At 39.1% G+C, this 19740-nt stretch overlaps 1 protein-coding gene across 3 annotated transcripts in view; it reads left to right on the top strand.

Moving 5' to 3' along the window:
- The window catches only part of n4bp3 (NEDD4 binding protein 3), a 32566-nt gene extending 19223 nt beyond the window's left edge, over positions 1 to 13343 (top strand). For 2 of the 3 annotated variants that reach the window (XM_058408950.1, XM_058408951.1), the window contains exons 2-6: positions 7840 to 8283; positions 9701 to 10243; positions 11675 to 11938; positions 12193 to 12390; positions 12488 to 13343. In XM_058408950.1, the coding sequence (XP_058264933.1) occupies positions 7873 to 8283; positions 9701 to 10243; positions 11675 to 11938; positions 12193 to 12390; positions 12488 to 12841 (1770 nt within the window). In that variant the 5' untranslated portion in view covers positions 7840 to 7872 and the 3' untranslated portion in view covers positions 12842 to 13343. The remainder of the gene's footprint in view (positions 1 to 7839; positions 8284 to 9700; positions 10244 to 11674; positions 11939 to 12192; positions 12391 to 12487) is intronic. The other variant, XM_058408952.1, reaches the window with a different exon arrangement.
- Positions 13344 to 19740: the final 6397 nt, after the last annotated feature.

The raw sequence follows: 19740 nt of genomic DNA, 5'->3' as shown, positions 1-19740 counted from the left end.
CGGCTCTCAGGCCGCCAGGACGATGTTGTGATAGGGTTGTTTTGTCAAACAAATGGAGACGGAGGTGAAGAGAAACTTCTCGCCGTCATGACCTCGTCGCCAGCAACATGACGAAACGTGACCAGGCGTGTAATCAGCGTTAAAGCCAGAGTATCAGGGTAGAACACATGCTCTTAGAGTTTAACCCTTTCAGGTGAAGTGCTCACATTTTTTGGACGGACAATTTAAGAATGTTTCGAGGAAATTTAAGATGGTCTTCGAATGAGATAAGAGCATTTCTTTAACATCAATCCCATCGCTCTGTGGATCGTTTATGATTCTCTGTGCACCATGCGTCTGGTAGATCTGTACAAAATAATTAAAATAAATAAATGTTAAAAATGATTCCAGACAGCAATAAACACCTTAGCTTTCTTTTAACTAATAATTTTAAATATTTAAAATAATTTCTTTCTTTTTTTTTGCTTTTATATTTTTCAAAAATTTTTGTTTTAGCTTATTGCTATTTCGGCTGTGGTTATTTATATATTTTTTTATTTATATAGTAGATTTAGAGGGGAAAATCACATGGCGTTAATTTTAAGTAATAAAAAAATACTCTGAATAATCTGGATATTTATTTAGAAATCATTTTTGCATTGAAAGGAGAACATTTTTACATTTTTCTGTTAATTTAATTGTTTTTTGAAGATAACATTTAATTTGTTTAAGTTAATGGTTACTACTTCATTTAGACCCACATTTTATTCCAATCACGTGTCAGTCACTATATATCTGCAGCATCATAACTCGGGATTCAATCTCATGATCTCTCCATGACACACCGAGCATTTTTCTGTTTTTACCAGCTAACTATATCTCTATAACTATAACGATAACTGTAACAAATCTTCATAGCATTTCTAAATCGCCGATCCATCTTGTTTGGAAGAAGAAGAAGCAGCTTTGTTTCTGTCATTTTGACCACCATCGGCAAAACTTTCTATAGAGTTAAATAAAAAAGTTTTTAAAAATTATAATAATAATAAAAAGTTTTTTAAAATAAAATAATTAAAAAATTTTTTTTTAATAAAATAAGTTTTTTTTGTTTTGTTTTTTTAAATAAAACCTCATTATGATAAAACATAACTAAAGGTTATATGTAGAATGTTGGAGAAATATGAATCAACCTGAAAAAAAAAAGTATCCAGAATCTTTAAGAAGTAGCTTCAAGTAGCTAGAATCTTAAATCATCCCATCTCTTGAGACACCTTTTGTTTTGTTTGTTTGTTTTTAATATAATTTGGAGTTTAGCATTTGGCCTGAAGACACTGGTTGGTAGACTCATCTGGACTTGACCAGTGAGATCTAACTGGAAAACAGATATTTTTAGTTTAAATATCCATTTTTGTGATCATCAACCTGATAACAAGCCAAAAGCAACGACCTGAGGCGTGACCACTGAGACGTGATTCCTGCACACCCTGATCTTACTGATTAACTTCGGTTTGTTCTGAACAATTGATTCACGCTAGGATTCATATCATCACCATGTGTTAACTCTTGACACCAATCAAACATCTGATGCCTCATTGGCCGTAGAAAGCTTTTTCTTTCCCAACTTCACATCATCAGACACGTCAAACACACAAACGCATCATTTGCAACAATGAGGCAAGGAATTCAAGTGTTGGTTTCTTCAAGAGTTTGTTTTCTAAAGACCTGTGAGCTCTCGAGCCGTGCGTCATTTCCGTGAGTTGTTTTAATCAAACGTGAAAGTTTGACAAGTCTTGAGGCCATATTCCCAGTGAAGTCATGTCAGGAAACATCATCATGTAAAAACCACACCAGGAAGTGAGCTCGGTGATACGTCTAGAAGAATGTGACAGCGGCTCTGGCGGCAGGTTTTAACTTGTTTTTTTTTTTTTTTTTTGGAAGCATGTATGGAATTCGATTGGCTTAACGCACCACTGAACTTCAGGTGCTTCTCATACATTTGGACAAAGCATCTTCTTGTGATTTGTGATGCAGTACTTCTCAGGAGGTTTCTTTGGGAATATTTACAGGACAAATCATCGGTGTTTGAATCTCACATGTTGCTGCAAACAAATCAGAATGGAAATGGACTTGGGGCAGCATGGTGGCTTAGTGGTTAGCACTGTTGCCTCACAGCAAGAAGGTCCTGAGTTCGAGGTCCCGGGTTCGAACAGGCAGGGGCCTTTCTGTGTGGAGTTTGCACGTTCTCTCCATGTTTACTCCAGTTTCCTCCCACAGTCCAAAAACATGTACATGATGATTGTACATGGTAATTCTAAATTGCCCATAGGAGTGAGTGTGAGTGTGTGTGTGTGGTTGTCTGTCTATATGTGTGGCCCTGTGATGGACTGGTGACCTCTCCAAGTACCCCTTGGAGTACCCCTGCCTTTCGCCCATTGTGTGTTGGGATAGGCTCCAGCAGATCCCTGTGACCCTAATTAGGAACAAAGCGGGTATAGACAATGGATGGAAGATTTTTAATCAGTATAAAGAACTGAATGATGTTCAGGCTGCGAGTCTGATCTAAAACGAGTCTGTTGGCTGTCAGTGTGTTTTAGCCTTGTGTTTTTCCCTCTGTTGGAGAACCTTACACAGAATTTTTGACTTGAGTTAACCTGTAATCAAATCTCTTTCTAAATATGTGATCATCTCCATAGCCACAAAAAAAAACAGGAAGTAGGATGGCTTAAAATAAGAATTTTGATAAATGATAAACACTTTTAAATAGATGATTTCTGACCTGGAGACTCCTTTAATATCACGCAAAACCTTCTGACCAATCAATACTCAACAGTATTCAGCTATATAAAGCTATAATGACAAGATTAATTGTGAGTCCATGGTGAATGAAAATGTAATTATTAACATCTTTGGTCAGGCATCATGATGCTTTGGTGTCCACCATCGACTTGTTCAGATGCTCTTGAAGGCCCTGAGCTCAGCTTTGCCTAGGAAGTAGACCAGTCTCTAATTTAAGGCTCTTGCTGAAAGCAGATATTTAACTGTGTGTGTGTTTGTGTGTGTGTGTGGGGAAGTAGGCTGTCTGGGTTATAAATCAGACCACAGCCACTGTCGGCTCTTTACACTACGCAGCATTTACGACTGGATGCAGTGTTTCTGAAGTCGTGACAGATTTGCTGCCGCTCTTTAAAAGTCTTCTCTCTCGTCTTCCTCTCAGATCTGTTCGCTCCAGGCTTTGCGCTATCAGCCTCAACCTCAGATATATTCCGTACACTCTCCAGCCAGTTTCAGTCCATGGGAATTTAAGATGACCCGTCCTGATTCCTCCACATTCCTGGAACGTGTTTTATGTTGATCCCAGAACGGAGATGAAAGACGACATCGAGGATCATCTCCTTTCCACTTTAACGATGAGACGAAAAATACGCCTCTTGATATTTACGTTTGCTGACAAATCGCTCGTGTCCTAATTTGCTAAAGCTCTGATAAAAGTGCACTAGATTCTGGGCTCCATCACTGAACACTTGATAACTTCAAGAGAAAAGATTTCATGTTAAAACTAGAATCAGAAATGATGCTGATGCTGATATTCATAAACTGCTCAAAAGCATGTCTGGTTCCTCTCAAGGTTTCTTCCTCAGGTCGTCTCATCATCGTCACCTTGCTCATTAGAGATTAATAGAAAATGTTCAACTTTTAGCTTTTATATTTGGAATTCGCTATACAAATAAAATTGAATTGATTAAATAAAACATTAATGATTATTAAACCTATTCCTAAACATTTTTCTTATCTCAAGCTTGATCACATTTTTCATTCTGAACGCTTATTTTTTATAGTATTTTCTGCCAATATAGCATCAAATAAAACTGATGAAATTATGAAATAAAATAAGTTTAATACAAAAATAAACAAACAAAAAATAACCTGAATAATCTTGAATATGAAATTTAATATAATCCCATAATAGGAAAATCTTTATATTGAATATATTCAGACTTTTTATAGCATATAAAGTCCTGAAAACTGAAGTGAAATCTGATTTACACCGCAAGATATAAAATATTAATAAAATATAATTGACTTGCTTAAAGATAGATAGATAGATAGATAGATAGATAGATAGATAGATAGATAGATAGATAGATAGATAGATAGATAGATATACACACTCAAAGCATGTTACTTAGCTGATATTAGCTAGAAAACGTTTAGCTGCTAGCTACATCACATTACATAGCTGACGTTTAACTAGATTTGAGAAATATTAGCTAGATAACGGTACAGATTAGTTTTCTGGCTTCCAAATATAAAGATACATTTTCAGCCAGTAAATAAATAATAAGTAAAAACAAGCTATTTACTGATTTATTTGTTGGACAGCCAGCACTCTTAATTCCTTCAGTGTGTACAGTAAAGTGACACATGCAGTAAAATACAGAGCATGTGGTGTTTCAGAGCATTTGGGCAGACATTTGTGTACAAACCGAACCCTTTCGCATCATTACGTCAAGATAAACATGAAGCTTTTCCTGAATGAACGCATTCACATTCAATCAGAGTCTCTTTCTTTCACACACGTGTGATTCCTTTAAGATCCTAATCATGCAAATGGAGAGCATTCACTGCTTTACGCTTACTAACTGCTCGAGTCATGAAGATTAATCTCCAACGCTAAGCGCTTGTTTTAAATAGCGGTAAGGAAGCAGCCGCTACAGCGAAGCCAGTGAAGATGCCACCCAGCTCTTCGAAGGGCAGATCACCGGGCTGAACGGATTTTAGAGCAGATTCGGGTCATGTTCTGCAGAATCAGCTCAGCGGTGACTCACAGAGGGTTTCCGGAAATTTCTCAAACCGGGTCACTGTATTATTTATGAGCACATTTGCAGGGTTGGGGAAAAAGGATTGAGGAATTAAACGTCAGTGAAAGTAGAGATGAGTCGAAACCCAGTTAAAAATGGAAGGTTCAGATTTTATTTAAAACTAATTTTATTCCTTGTGTAAAGAAGATCTTCAAAGCAGCTACTCTGGTTCCTCTGAAGAAGAAAAAAATAAGTTACTAATTACTTTATAGGGATTCTGCCATGTCTAAGGGGTACATTTTTTGTGTGTGTGTACTCCTTCCGCAGGGAGAAACACTTGCATGCATTATGGGTATTTTTGCCATTTTTGCCTTGCAGAAGCACTAGACTATATTTATAGAGCAGAGAAGAGGGATCACAGTGAAATCGATACACAGCCTTAATGAGGTGCTCAGGAAAGACGAGATGGTGTGGGAGAGAGTGGGAGAGGGGTAGAAAGAGGTGGAGGGAGCGAACTCAGTGGGAAATGCAGCATTGTGGGGATACCTGGGACGTCCACCTCGCGGTACCTGAAAGAGAAACAAAAGCCACTACGTGACTTGTCCCCGAATCACGCGCAGCTTCATGCTCTGATGAATTTGTGTTGTTGTTGTTGTGGGTGCTTGGATTATTGCATAAGTAAGAGGGGGAAAAAAGACTTAAGTTCCTGCTGTTTAAAGAAACATCATCAACAACTGGGTGGTGATGTAGTCCGAGAGAAAGCCGAGAAACCGTTACCACCTCGATGGTTATTTTACTTCCCAAAGTGATGTAACTCTTCTTATATCACAACAATTTACCCAAGATTACAGGATGTAATATACACTGATCATGCATAACATTATGACTACTGACCTGGTGAAGTGAATAAGACTGATGATCTCCTCATCATGGCACCTGTTAGTGGGTGGGATATATTAGGCAACAAGTGAACATTTTGTCCTCAAAGTTGATGTGTTAGAAGCAGGAAAAATGGACAAGTGTAAGGATTTGAACGAGTTTGACCAAGGGCCAAATTGTGATGGCTAGACCACTGGATCAGAGCATCTCCAAAACTGCAGCTCTTGTGGGGTGTTCCTGGTCTGCAGTGGTCAGTATCTATCAAAAGTATCCTTTAAGTCCTGTAAGTATTTAGGTCCTTTAGGTCCCATGGAGGATCCACCTCGCAACTTACAGGACTTAAAGGATCTGTTGCTAACATCAGGTGCAGGTGGTCATAATGTTATGCCTGACTGGTGTATATCTATTAATAGTCACAGTTCACGTTGTGGAAAGCTTGTTTCATAATGTTGAATAAACATCTCTTTACAAATAGCTTCAACGTATCAATTAGATTTTTTCATTAAATAAAAAAAATGCCTCAAATCCAACTCAGAAAGTTACTACAGAAAGGTTAAACTTCCAGACGTGCAATTTCATTAACATAATTTTAACCAATCAGATACAAGATTTCAAGTATCATTTGTTGTTTTCACTGTGTTTTGTTTCTATTCTCCGTTTTTCACATCACTTGCCCCACCCACTGTATGTCAACAACAGGCTTCTGTAACTGTGCATCACAAGAGCTCTTAAAAATAATCACCTCTGGCCACTAGCAGTGTTGGAGACTACCTGAGAAGTATTTTATTGAGAACGCAAGAGATTTTTGTTATGTTGAGGATGATGAGGAGGAGGAGGATGATGATGATGATGATTCATCCATACAGTTAGCAGTAGAAAGTAAAATATAGGATGAAAATGCCATCTTCTCCATGGCAGGAATTTCAATGAATAACTGCATAAAAACTGAAAGGGACAAGAGGTAAGACAGTGGGTGGGCTTAGATAGCTCGCAGCTATAAAGTCTCTCTCATCGTGAATGTGTGGGAGACGTGTTTGCTCTCGAGTTCAAACATTTTAGCGCTGTGCCGATGAGGGCATTTCTGCTGTCTGGGAAAGCACTCTGGTTGGGTTTTTGATGTAAAGTTGCAAGTAATCTAGGCCTTCTGAGTGCAAGCAGCAGCATGTACATGTACACGTGGCCTCGCAGTTTTGTTTTTCTCGTTATGTGGGTGCCATTGCAGCTTTTGAGCTTTTCAGAGGTCTTTACTGCCTACACAGCTGTGATGGATCAAATCCACCCACATGCTGCTGCCCAGGTTCTCCATTACCTAATAATTACTTTTATTTGTGCAGCACCTTACTTGCAACCATGGACCAAATAAAACGGGCATTTACATAGGAGATAAATTATAGGATAAAGTGATCTGTAAAGATGTGGTGCTATAGGTGTTTTTTGTTTTTTTATTCATCGTCTTCAGTTGTTACATGAAAACCAGTCTTTGGATCCTAAAAAGTTTAAATTGAAGTGGATTAGAGGTTAGAGGTTAAGGTGCTGGATTAATGATCAGAAGGTTGTTAGTTCCAATCCCAGGTCCACCAAGCTGCCACTGCTGGGCCCCTGAGCAAGGCCCTTAACCCTCAGTTGCTCGGTTGTCTAAAAATGCGAAATTGTAAGTCTCTCTGGATAAGGGTCTGCCAAATGCCAGAAATGTAAATCCCAGTGCTGTGATTTCCTCATCACTGGATTTTGGATTATTGCAGAAAATAAGCTCTGTGACCAACAAAAGTTTAATTCTTACACATTTTGTTTAAGATAATCTTTACAAATGAACCATAATATTTTAAAGCCTAAATACAATCAGCAGAAGTAAAACACTGAAGTTTATAAAGCTAGAAAAGAACTATACCACACAGTCATGACTTCAACGTCACCACCATGCACCAACATGCAAAAGATTGACATCGTTAAGCTTCCAAGTGTTGATTTTAGATGCATGATCTCCATTTTTGGTGTTGGTATGCGCTTGGTTTGGGTCGTCATGCTACATACCAACTGATTATTATAGGGAGCTTGTAATGTTTAGCTTGTAATGTATTCTTCTTTAATTGCACTAAATCAAAGCTGGATATATGATATAAAACATTCCGTCACACACCCAATGAGTATCAGTTCCTCACATCCCTTTATCTTTTAATTCCAGACTTGCCACTGGAGCCACCAAATGCTATAACCAATGGCAACAGTCCAGGCCTTGCCTTTAACCCAAGATCCCAGCAAGAGCATCAGTGCCATTTACCCATCATCCTCTCTGGCATCTGCTGACTGCGTCATGGGTAGCGTGGGCAGTCTGATCGAGAAACACGACGTGGCGCCCACCAAAGTTAACAAAGCGGTTCCTCAGGTCCCACAGCGGCAAAGCAACGGGCAGAACAGGAAGGGCTTCAGTCAGAGAGAGCTGCTGAACTACCTGAACATCACCAAGAAGGAGCCAAAAGCAGGCAAACACATCGTCTTCGGCAACTCGTCCATCAAGAGGGAGCATTCCAGAGAGGAGGAGAACCTCTACGCCAAGGTTTATCATAAAGACGGCAAAGAGGTTGACTTGGGGAAGAACTCTCTCCCAATAGGCGGCAAATTCGACAAGGTATGAAAGGAATGAATGGATGTATAAATTTTTCAGAAAATGATAAAGCACCTACATGAACTTTGATGTCATTAAAAGCCATAATTTTAACCTTTTGTATAGAGACTAGAGCAAAATGATTAGAATTACAGCTACTCTTATACTCCATATTGCCAAAAGTTTTGGGACATCTGCCTTTACCTGCACATGAATGTAATATGGAGTTGTCCCGCTCTTTGCAGCTATAACAGCTTCAACTCTTCTGGGAAGGCTTTCCACAAGGTTTAGGGGGGGGGGGTATTAATGGGAATTTTTGACCGTTTCTCTAGAAGTGCTTTTGTGAGGTCAGGCACTGATGTTGGACGAGAAGGTCCGGCTCACAGTCTCCGCTCTAATTCATCCCAAAGGTTTTCTGTCAGGTTGAGGTCAGGACTCCGTGCAGGACAGTCAAGTTCCTCCACACCAAACTCACTCATTCAATCAAATCACTTGATTTGTGCACTGGTGTGCAGTCATGTTGGAACAGGAAGGGGTCATCCCCAAACTGTTCCCACAAAGTTGGGAGCATGAAATTGTCCAAAATGTCTTGGTATGAAGCTGAAGCATTAAGAGTTCCTTTCACTGGAACTAAGGGGCCGAGCCCAACTGCTGAATGCAATGATTTGGAGGGGTGTCCCAAAACTTTTGGCAATATAGTGTATCACATTATTTAGATACTTTTGTAGATGCTGGTTAGTCTATTCCTTTTCTAGTCTACTCAAGCTAACAGTCTATTAATAGATTTTTTTGTTTGCTTTTATCTTCTTAACTGGTAGAGGCCTGTTCATACTTTATTAGTGCTAACATTTAACAATAATGTTTGCACTGCAATGCTTTTATGACTTTATGACTAACAGAATGTAATAAAGGCGTACAACATTACCCTTATGCGGCAAACTTGCTTTTCCAGTCACGTTCATTCTCAATTTCATCCACCTGCTCAGTCAGTAAAGAACCCTTTTTTAAGTGAAGAGATGGCAAAATGGCAGGCGGAGACGAAAATTTCCCTATAGTCGTTTTCAGAGGTTGTAAAAAAAAATAAAATTGTCCGATCTGCCTGCATAAAATCAAGGATATGGTTCTGAAGGGGCTTCCCATTTATAGCTGAGCAGCTCCACCATCCTGAATCAAACTGCAGTAAATCATGTAAACTCTCCAGGTCTGTGCAGCCTGTCTGGCAGGGGTCTGAATACATTTAGCCCTGGCATTGAACACTGCAGCAGATTTAGTGAGTGTGCAATACGCAATAAAAAAAAAGAAATATAGATGAAGGAGCAGAGGAAGTTTATTCATGTCATTTGGCACACTTCCAGGACTCGATCTCTTGATGTAATCACTGCTAAGAATAAAATGTTCTCAAATACCTTAGACAATATATATTTTTTTTTTGTCTCCAAAGCCTCGGTTAAGGTCGTCCGCCTTTAAGCCAGTGACGCCAAAGAGCTTTAGCTCCATGCAGAACCTTTACCCGTCTAAATCGGAGGAACTCATGAACGGCAAGCACTCGTTCTACTCCAAGACGACATCCAAATCTCTATCCACGTCGTCCTCTTCCTCTTCTCCTTCACGAGTGGGTACCAGCGCCAATAAGGGTGTCCTGGCAGTGCCCCATGAAGAGGAGACGGCCTCAGACTCTGGTCATAACTCGATGAGCAGCCTGCCATCGTACCGCCCTCCTTTTCACCCACACCTGGGGCAGATCAGCGCCTCCATGGGTCATATCGAGCATATCGGCTCCCTCGAGCGGACCACAGCAGGCATGATGGGTGTCCGTGCTCTGAGTACTGCACCGGAGTCCTACGAGCTCTCGCACTCTCTGGAGGATGTGGTGAAGGACCTGGAGGAGCGACTGCAGGAGAAAGAGCACGAACTTTGGCACATGAGGAGGAACCTGGATGAGAGCGAGGACGCCATCGCACAGGTTAGCGCTCACAGACAGGAGGTGATTATTATTATTATTACACCTGCAGACCAAGCCAAAACATCACTTACAGCTTAATAGTAAACTCTAACAGGGTTTTACAAACTCACACAGATAAAGTTACAGCACTATTACTGTTTATCAGACACAGATTAGTGATTAGTTGCTGTATCTATGTGTGCAATGGTGTCTGATCAATCACATTAACACATTAATGCATATGTACTGCCCAACATTACACCATTCTAGATCCGCACAGTGCTGGGAATAAACCAGTTATAACCTGATGAGTACTTACGCAGACATGAGATAAAATAGCTAAACTTTTAACAATTTACCGTCACTTAATATTTATTTATTTATTAATTATTTTAGCAAATGCACATTAAACAAAAATGAAAATTATTTAATTACAATAAATAAATTAAAAATATATATTTATTACTTTTAAAAATCTGCCTGTAACATTTTAAGCATGAAATAGAGAAAATGTTAACATATTTAATCATCTATATCCGATAGCATTTTTTATTTTTTTTTGCTTTTCTCACAGGTTTAAAGAATGTCATTTGAAAAGCTTAATAATTTTGAAGCAGGCAGGAACTGCTGGCTAGCAGTGGTAATTGAGAAAATTCAGCTGGATGGTGGATTTATCGATGATTCTTTTCAGAACAAGCAAAATAACAGTATTTGGAAGTGGTGGCTCAAGCAGTTGAGGTTCTGGGCCGCTGATATAAAGGACAAGGGTTCAAGCCCCAGCACTGTCAAGCTGCCACTGTTGGGCCCCTGAGTAAGGCCCTTAGCCCTCCCTGCTTCAGTGGCACTGTATCATGGTTGACCCTGGGCTCTGACCCAGATTTCACTGGGCTGTAATGTATATGTGACAAATGAATATATAATCTATATAATTCTAATTGATAATCAACCTTAACGTTATTTATAAGGAGTTTTATTTTTGACTATTGTTTTTATTCTATTTAAACTTTTTAGCTCAATTCTTATAGGTCTGTTTATTCATTTTTCTGATTGGTATTGTTTTAGCAGTATTTGCACAAAATATTACATATAAAGTTGTCTAAATTATCCAAGGCAAGCACATTAACAGATTTTATGTCGCACTCAAAGTATGTATTCCCTGTGGCAAAGCAAGGAGCCTTATGAATACCAAGTGCAAAATTAGGAAAAGAGGGCGGGGCTCTTATGCAGTGTCAGCGAATATTGGTGAGCTCCAAACATCTGGATTATTCCAGTTTAATATGTCGATTGGCTCATCTCCTGTTTTACTGGAGAGAAAATGACTGTGGTGGTGTTCAGTTGAGGAGCTCATGCAAATTTCATCAAGTTAAACATACAATATCAAGGGTTTAAATGTTTCTGCATGTCATAGAAATGTAATATGGGGTAGAAACTTTAACTTTATGAACTATAATTTTCCATCCTTTGTGTACGTAGGTGTTTGAGGGGAAGCAGCGGCTATGGGAGAAGGAGGTATCCGAGCTGAAGCAGCTCTACACCACTAAGCTGCGTCAGGTATCCCAGCAGTCTCAGCGCTCCCAGCGTGCCCTGCAGCTGCAGCTCTACAAGGCGCAGCATGAGCGCAGCCGAGCCCAGGACGAACTGAACACGCTGCGCCGCAAATACCAGAGCCTGCAGAAACAGGGCGGAGCCGGGCGTAGCCATGAGCTCCAACCACAGCTTGAGGAGACCCAATGGGAGGTACATGTGCAAATCCAGAACAATTAATCAATATTTTTATAGACTTGATTTCAGAAGTTAGCTTAATTACACCCAAGCAGGGGCGGCTTCTTCTGGCCAGCCTGAGACCTTAAAATTTAACTTCATACATTAGCATGCACTGGAGTATCATGCCTTCATAGTTTTCTTAAAATCCAGATGTCTAGGAGACATTCACCATGGCTGAATGGATGATGGAAGACATTTACATGATGAATATGTGTGTGTTTGTATAGGTGTGTCAGAAAGCAGGTGAGATCTCCTTGCTGAAGCAGCAGCTCAAAGACTCCCAGGCTGAGGTGACTCAAAAGCTCAGTGAGGTCTTCCTGCTGAAGACGCAACTGCGAGATTTACGCCAAGACCTAAGCACCAAAGACAGCCAGCTGGACACCCTGCAAGTGGCGCTACAGGCCGCACTCCGCAAGTGTTCCCTGGTAAGACGAACAACAGTTGGGAATCTTTCCGACCCTCACGATGTCGCTGTACAGGTGATCGAGGTTTCCCTGTCTGAAAACATTTCACCTTTTGCAGGGGAAGTCGGTGCAGAACCTGTCCTCCCACCAGACCCCAGGCGAAGACAGTGTGCCGAGCAGCGCCACAGAGGACCGCCTCCGTGCCGAGTTGCTGCTGGAACGTCGTCAGAGTGAAGCTCAGGTCTCAGCCTTCGATGCCGAGCGCAGTACGTGGCAGCTGGAAAAGGAGAAAGTGCTTCGCTATCAGAGAGAGCTGCAGGCCAGCTACCTGGAGATGTTTCACAAAAACGAGAGCCTGGAAAGAGAACTGCAGCAGCTTCGAGGAGGCGGGGCTGGAGCTGTGGTAGGCGGGGCTCTAGCAGAGCCTTCAGGTCTTCCCTGGATTGAAAGGATCGAGTCTTCTGAAATCTGAATATGTATACATGACTTATACAGTATGAATCTATAATTTATGTGAATATAAGTATAAATGTACAAAACTTAAAGACTCTAAATGAGCGACACAATAAAAAGCAATGCTTTTCTTGATTTTCTTAAAACGTTTGTATCCATATTAATGTAAATGTGTGAAACTTAATTTGTGAAAAAATACAGATGTTTATTCTGTTGTGTGTAACGGATGGATTCTGCTTTAAAAAAAGAGAGATTTTGGTTTAACGATTTCTCATAAGACTTAAAACCTCGTAAATGGAATGCAGGTTTATTAGATACATTTTTTACAATATTTTCCAGACTATTGGACTTTCCAGTTCTATTGGAGCTGGGTTTGTATGATGTACATTCTGTGTTTTGAAAGTGATTCGACTGAATGAAATGTGCGTAATTTCCCCCCAAATAATCACAAAATCCAGGATTAACACTCCATAAGCCAGATGTCCTTCAGCTGACACACAATAAAAACACCATCATGACTATGCTCGACTCTCTCCATTAATATCTTCATCCATTAAAAGTCAATAATCGCATTGGGGTCTTTACTTTGTCGTTCTCTCAGAAGCGTGCAGAAGCCCTTAAGGAAGCCGAGAAATCTTTACCATCCAAAGAACACTCTGGAAAGGAAGAAAGAAATAGCATGACTTTTGGTTTTTACACCAACTAGTGAGTCAGAACCGATCAGACGTGTATACTGGACATGTTTCTGACACCCAGAGAATGACACTGAAGTTTGTCTTCTTGTAAACACTGACACACGGTTTGCTATTTTAAAACAAGCTTCGTCTTCACTTAAGAAACTTCCCGGAAAAGATTCAGCAACTCTCTTCAAAAGAATTTCAAATGTTCCTCATAGATTCATCTTCAAAACATTCTGGAACCTTCCACAAAAACTCCGCAACCTTCTTCAAAACATTCTGGAACCTTCTTCAAAACATTCTGGAACCTTCCACAAAAACTCGGCAACCTTCTTCAAAACATTCTGGAACCTTCTTCAAAACATTCTGGAACCTTCCACAAAAACTCGGCAACCTTCTTCAAAACATTCTGGAACCTTCCACAAAAACTCGGCAACCTTCTTCAAAACATTCTGGAACCTTCTTCAAAACATTCTGGAACCTTCTTCAAAACATTCTGGAACCTTCCACAAAAACTCAGCAATCTTCTTCAAAACATTCTGGAACCTTCCACAAAGGTTTAGCAACCTTCTTCTGAAAGATTCTGAAACATTCCTTACAGATTTAAGAGCCATCTTCAAAACATTCGGGAACCTTCCACAAAGACTCAGCAACCTTCAAAATATTCTGGAATCTTTTCCAAAAAACTTAACCTTCTTCAAAGCATTCTGGAGCCTTCCACAAAGATTCAGCAACCTTCTTCAAAACGTTCTGGAACCTTCCACAAAGACTCAAAAATCTTCTTCAAAACATTCTGGAACCTTTTTTTTTTTCTCCCAAACGATTTTGGATCATTTCCATGAATTCCACAAGAAACTTCTATAGATAACACTATGCTACATAATGTGTGTGTTTCTGTTAAAGTGAGTCACAGCTCAGGAAGGAGGGGAAATAAATAAGCTGCTTATAAACAGAAATATAGGGTCTATACCACATCCTGGCATTCAGTCTTCTTCTCTTAAACCCTTGTGTTTTAAAGATTGTTGCTAAAAGCTTTAAAGCGCAACAACAAAAGCCTTCGATATTGATTTTTCATTTCATTCTGCAGTGTGCAGCGTCGGAAAATGACGAGTCACGGTTCGACTGTCATATGACCGGCAATCATAACTGTTATGCAGGTCTTTGGTGGTTGGGTTTAGATGCAGTCTGTTTTTAGCCACAAGTTAAAAAGCATGCTTGACCCCCAAACCTTCTTTAATGAAAGTTAACTGGAGTTACAGAACAGCATTATGCATTATACATGAGGCATCATTTAGACCTTCCAGGATTGTAGCTGTATTAGCATTTCTGCCTGAAGAGCTCCTTTAATGCAGGGCTTTCTTGCAATCCTGCAGAGACACACAAGTGTGTTGGAGCCAAGAAAAGGAAAAAAAAGAAGTGGTGCAGATTCACCCGGCTGCAAAAACCTGGAAATCGATAGGAGGGAGAACGTGGTTGGGTCAGAGAACTACGAAAATCCTGTGATATTACTAACTCAGAGTTAAGTAAAAAAAAAATTAAAAATAAATATAAACAAATAAATAAATAAATTTAAGAAATCATTAAAAATACATTATTGTTGATGATATTATTATTATTATTATTAATAAGAAGAAGAATTAGAATAATGACAACACACTTTTTAATATGTAAGAAATAAAACATCATGACACACAAGAAAATAATAAACATCTCTTTCCAGCTGAGGTTGACAATTTTCAGATATCCAATCAGATTCTCTTCTTTTTATGCATACTTTAAAATCTATATTTATTACAAAATGATATTTTTATTTATCTATCCATGTGTATTTCCATTCAGGGTTGTAGAGCATTAGTTCTCCTCCAACTGCTTCATCCTGAAGTTTTGAGATATTTTGAGATATTTTAGAAACCTCTCTAGACGTTTACGCGATACTGAACGTAACTTTAAATGACTCAATTAAAAAAAAAAATTTATTTAATGATAAGTTGCTGTGGAACGAGCGGAATAAACACTACAGGTTATGCTGTTACAGGAAAAGTGCTTTATTCGTTTTAAACAGGGATAAAATGTATTTCCACATTTATTTAAATGAGAAAACAAAAGCTACAGTTTGTGAGATACGAAACGCATCAGCTAGCTAGCTAAGAAGTAAATGGAGCTAATAGCTAGCTTGGGTGATAGCTTTTGATGAGGAAACACAAGAGTTCTGTTTGTTTTTGACTTTTATAAAAGCATGGATTAACCCTCGGGTCAAAATTGGCTACTGACTGATTAAATGCAGTCTTTCTGCACGGTGAAGAGGGAAAACGTTCGTGAATGCTGGTTGTTTCTTTATAAAAAGGATCATGACTTCTGATTCAGGTCCTCTCCACGTTTCTCCTGATCAGGTAACAAGGTTTATTTTACAAGATTTATCCTCCACTCAAAACCTGAAATGTTCTGACCTAAAAATCTACATTTACGAAGCTCAACTTAGTTCAGATTTTTTGAGGCAGGAACTGCAGGCAACTTTAGACACACACACACCTACACATTAGCTTAAGCCTCTCAGGAGGATCTTTGTGCTGGATAGATCAGGACGAGACGCTCTCAGGAGGACAATGAAGCCTCTTATTGAGTCTCAGAGGGAGGCGTCTCACTTTCTTCACAATACTGAATGAAGAAAAGCTGCACCTCTACCCACTCTACTTTATCCAGGACTTCAGTGAAGCTCAGAGACTCCCTGAAGACGTACCAGCTTTTGCTCTTAAAGGGTCCTGATAGCAAAGCACCACATCACACTAATACTTCATGTCTGTACTGTATCAGTGTACGTGTTTCGACTGGACCCTAATTTTCTAAAATAGTGGTGTGATAGAAGTGCTCACCTGAATCTTGGAGATACCACAGCCTGCTGGCTGTACTTCCTCTCTCTCAATAGTGTGAGTGTTACACCACCCTCTGATGCAGCACCAACAGCAGCTCAAAAAGACCCAAAGGTTGGGTTTGTGTGTCTAAGAGGAAGTTGTGATGTGATGAGGAAGTTTACAACACTAACATCTTCAACCATACAAAAAAATTTACTGAAATTGTGTGTAAAAAAAAAATTGTAGAAAAAAAAAAAAAAATTTGTAAAATAATAATACAAAAATAAATGTATAAAAATCACATGTAAAAAAGAAAATGTATTAAATTGTGTCAAAATTTTATAAAAAATGAAAACACAAATGGAAAATTAATCATTGCATAAAATATCATATGGAAATTAATAAATCGTATTAAAACAAAAATGTTGCTAAAAAACAAAAACTATAAAATACAACAAAAGCAAAAACATTAAAAAAAGAAACAAAGAATGTTACTTAAAAAACTGAAAACATTAAAAATATAAAATGTGGCTAAAAAAACAAAACCATAAAAAAGAACAAAAATTTCAAAATAAAAAAATGTTGCTAAAAAAACAACAAAACTAAACATTAAAAAGAAACAAAAAATGTTGCTAAAAAAACATTAAAAATAAAACAAAAACTAAAAAAAACAATAAAAAAAACAACAAACATTAAAAAGTAACAAGAAATGTGGGTGAAAAACAAAACCATTAAAAACAAAAAATGTAACTAAAAAAACAAAACAAAAAAAATCAAAAACATTAAAATTAAACAAAATGTCACTAAAAACCATAAAAAAGTGTCTAAAAACCACAATTTAATTTTGTTATAAACTTTTTTTTAAAAGCATTTTAAAAGCGAAAACTTCTCATGTAACATTCTTGTCTTATCAGTGAAGAAAATTCAGCAGCCTACCTGCTTTCAGAACCACATTCTAGCTATAACCACACATTAACATATCCAAGATGTCTGCCTGTAAACCCAAAAGTATACACCTCATTAACCTCATCAGCGAATCAGAAACCCCGCCCCAGTCTTCAGTGAATGTTAGATCTCTGTGGGATGAACCGCCGCTAACGTTTCTCTTTCATGCTCTTCTACTTTATGAGGCAGGTCCCTTCTGTGACTGTGTTCTATCCTTCAAATGTCTTTCATCACTTCCTTAAATCCAGGCTGCGGGCTTGTTCTTTCATGGCTCCTAATTCACTTTAGAATGCAGGGTCAAAGGTCATGTAACTCACAGGAGGGTCTGAAGAAGCGGGCTTTTCCATAGATATGGTAAATAGAGGAGGGGCAGGATGGAGTCTCCAGTCAAGTGCAAAACATGGGAAGGGATTTTCACGTGAACATTAACTTCTGAGATTTCTACATGTTTAGAAGAAATACCGGTGAAAGATTTAACTCAAGAGAATTTAGAAAGACAACGAAACAGTTATATATAAATATATTTAAATATAAACTCCAGATGTGGTCAATTATAGTCATACATTAATGTTTTCGGGGCTTCATAAACATTTAATGGTCTGAAACATTCCAATTAGCTATAAACGACAGTTCCATCACTAGCCTGTCTTTTTTCTCTCTCTTGAAGTAACAAAAAAAACCTTCTTCAGCTAGTTACACTATATTGCCAAAAGTTTTGGGACACCCCTCCAAATCATTGAATTCAGGTTGTTGTTGTTGTGTTTCAGGGGTTGGGCTCGACCCTTAGTTCCAGTGAAAGGAACTCTTAATGCTTCAGCTTCATACCAAGACATTTTGGACAGTTTCATGCTCTTTGTGGGAACAGTTTGGGGATGACCCCTTCCTGTTCCAACATGACTGTACACCAGTGACCAAAGCAAGGTCCATAAAGACATGGATGAGTGAGTTTGGTGTGGAGGAACTTGACTGGCCTGCACAGAGTCCTGACCTCAACCCCATAGAACACCTTTGGGATGAATTAGAGTGGAGACTGTGAGACAGACCTTCTCGTCCAACATCAGTGCCTGACCTCACAAATGCACTTCTAGTGGAACGGTCAAAAATTCCCATAAACACACTCCTAAACCTTGTGGAAAGCCTTCCCAGAATAGTTGAAGCTGTTATAGCTGCAAAGGGCGGGACAACTCCATATTACATTCATGTACATGTAAAGGCAGACGTCCCAGTTTTGGCCTGGTTCACAGCCTCCGCTCTAATTCATCCCAAAGGTGTTCTATGGGGTTGAGGTCAGGACTCTGTGCAGGCCAGTCAAGCTCCTACACACCAAACTCACTCATCCATGTCTTTATGGACCTTGCTTTGTCCACGAGGGAGACTGCAGATTGAAGATTTTTCTCCTTCATGTATTGACAAAGCTTTTTAGGAATGATGAATAGCAATTCAGCTGATGTACATGACCAGTTTTCACACCTTCACCCCCAATGTAGCTGAACAACATCGGCACAATCCCAATCCTAACACACGTCATGAGGAGAACGTTATGTAACGCGGCACTTGACCAGATGAGAGCCGTTAGGATGCTCATGTGTGAATGTACAGCAATCAGAGGCACATCTGTTTATACTTCGAGTGCTTTTGAATTTAACGAGGCGTGTTGTGTAACGTACAAACCCAATAATAATAGCGAATTTGCACCGCACGCAAAACTAGCTCGGGTTTATTGTGACCTAGAAGGGACGCACATACACAGTAGCATATGATGTAAAAAAAAATATATATATATATATATTTAAAAAAAACAGAATCAAAATTCATACTATTAGGTGTAAAAGTCATTACATGGAACAATTTAAACTAAAATATACTAGTTTTAATGACTGGCCAGTTGATAATCAGTTAGCATATGAGAGCAAGCTGCGCTAACTCTACCATCTGATATCAGGTTTAACGGCGAAAAGAAAGAGATTTCACCTGAATAATGTTTTTATTCCAGGAAACTATTTGGAACAGTTATGTAGCTTTAATACCAGAGTATATTATCAGATGTTATTAATGTGAGTGATGTGTATACACCGATCAGACATAACATTATCACCAGTGACAGGTGAAGTGAATAAGACTGACGATCTCCTCATCATGGCACCTGTTAGTGGGTGGGATATATTAGGCAGTGAGTGAACATTTTGTCCTCAAAGTTGATGTGATAGAAGCAGGAAAAATGGTCAAGTGTAAGGATTTGAGAGAGTTTGACCAAGGGCCAAATTGTGATGGCTAGACCACTGGATCGGAGCATCTCTGCAGAGGTCTGCAGTGGTCAGTATCTATCAAAAGTGGTCCAAGGAAGGAACAGTGGTGAACCAGTGACAGGGTCATGGGCGGCTCACTGATGCACGTGGGGAGAGAAGGCTGGTCCGTGTGATCCGATCCAACAGACGAGCTACTGTTGC

This window comes from Hemibagrus wyckioides, linkage group LG14, assembly GCF_019097595.1.
Source record: "Hemibagrus wyckioides isolate EC202008001 linkage group LG14, SWU_Hwy_1.0, whole genome shotgun sequence".
Lineage (NCBI taxonomy): Eukaryota > Metazoa > Chordata > Actinopteri > Siluriformes > Bagridae > Hemibagrus > Hemibagrus wyckioides.
The sequence above is the reverse complement of the archived record's forward strand: the minus strand, read 5'-3'. Positions and strand labels throughout refer to the sequence as shown.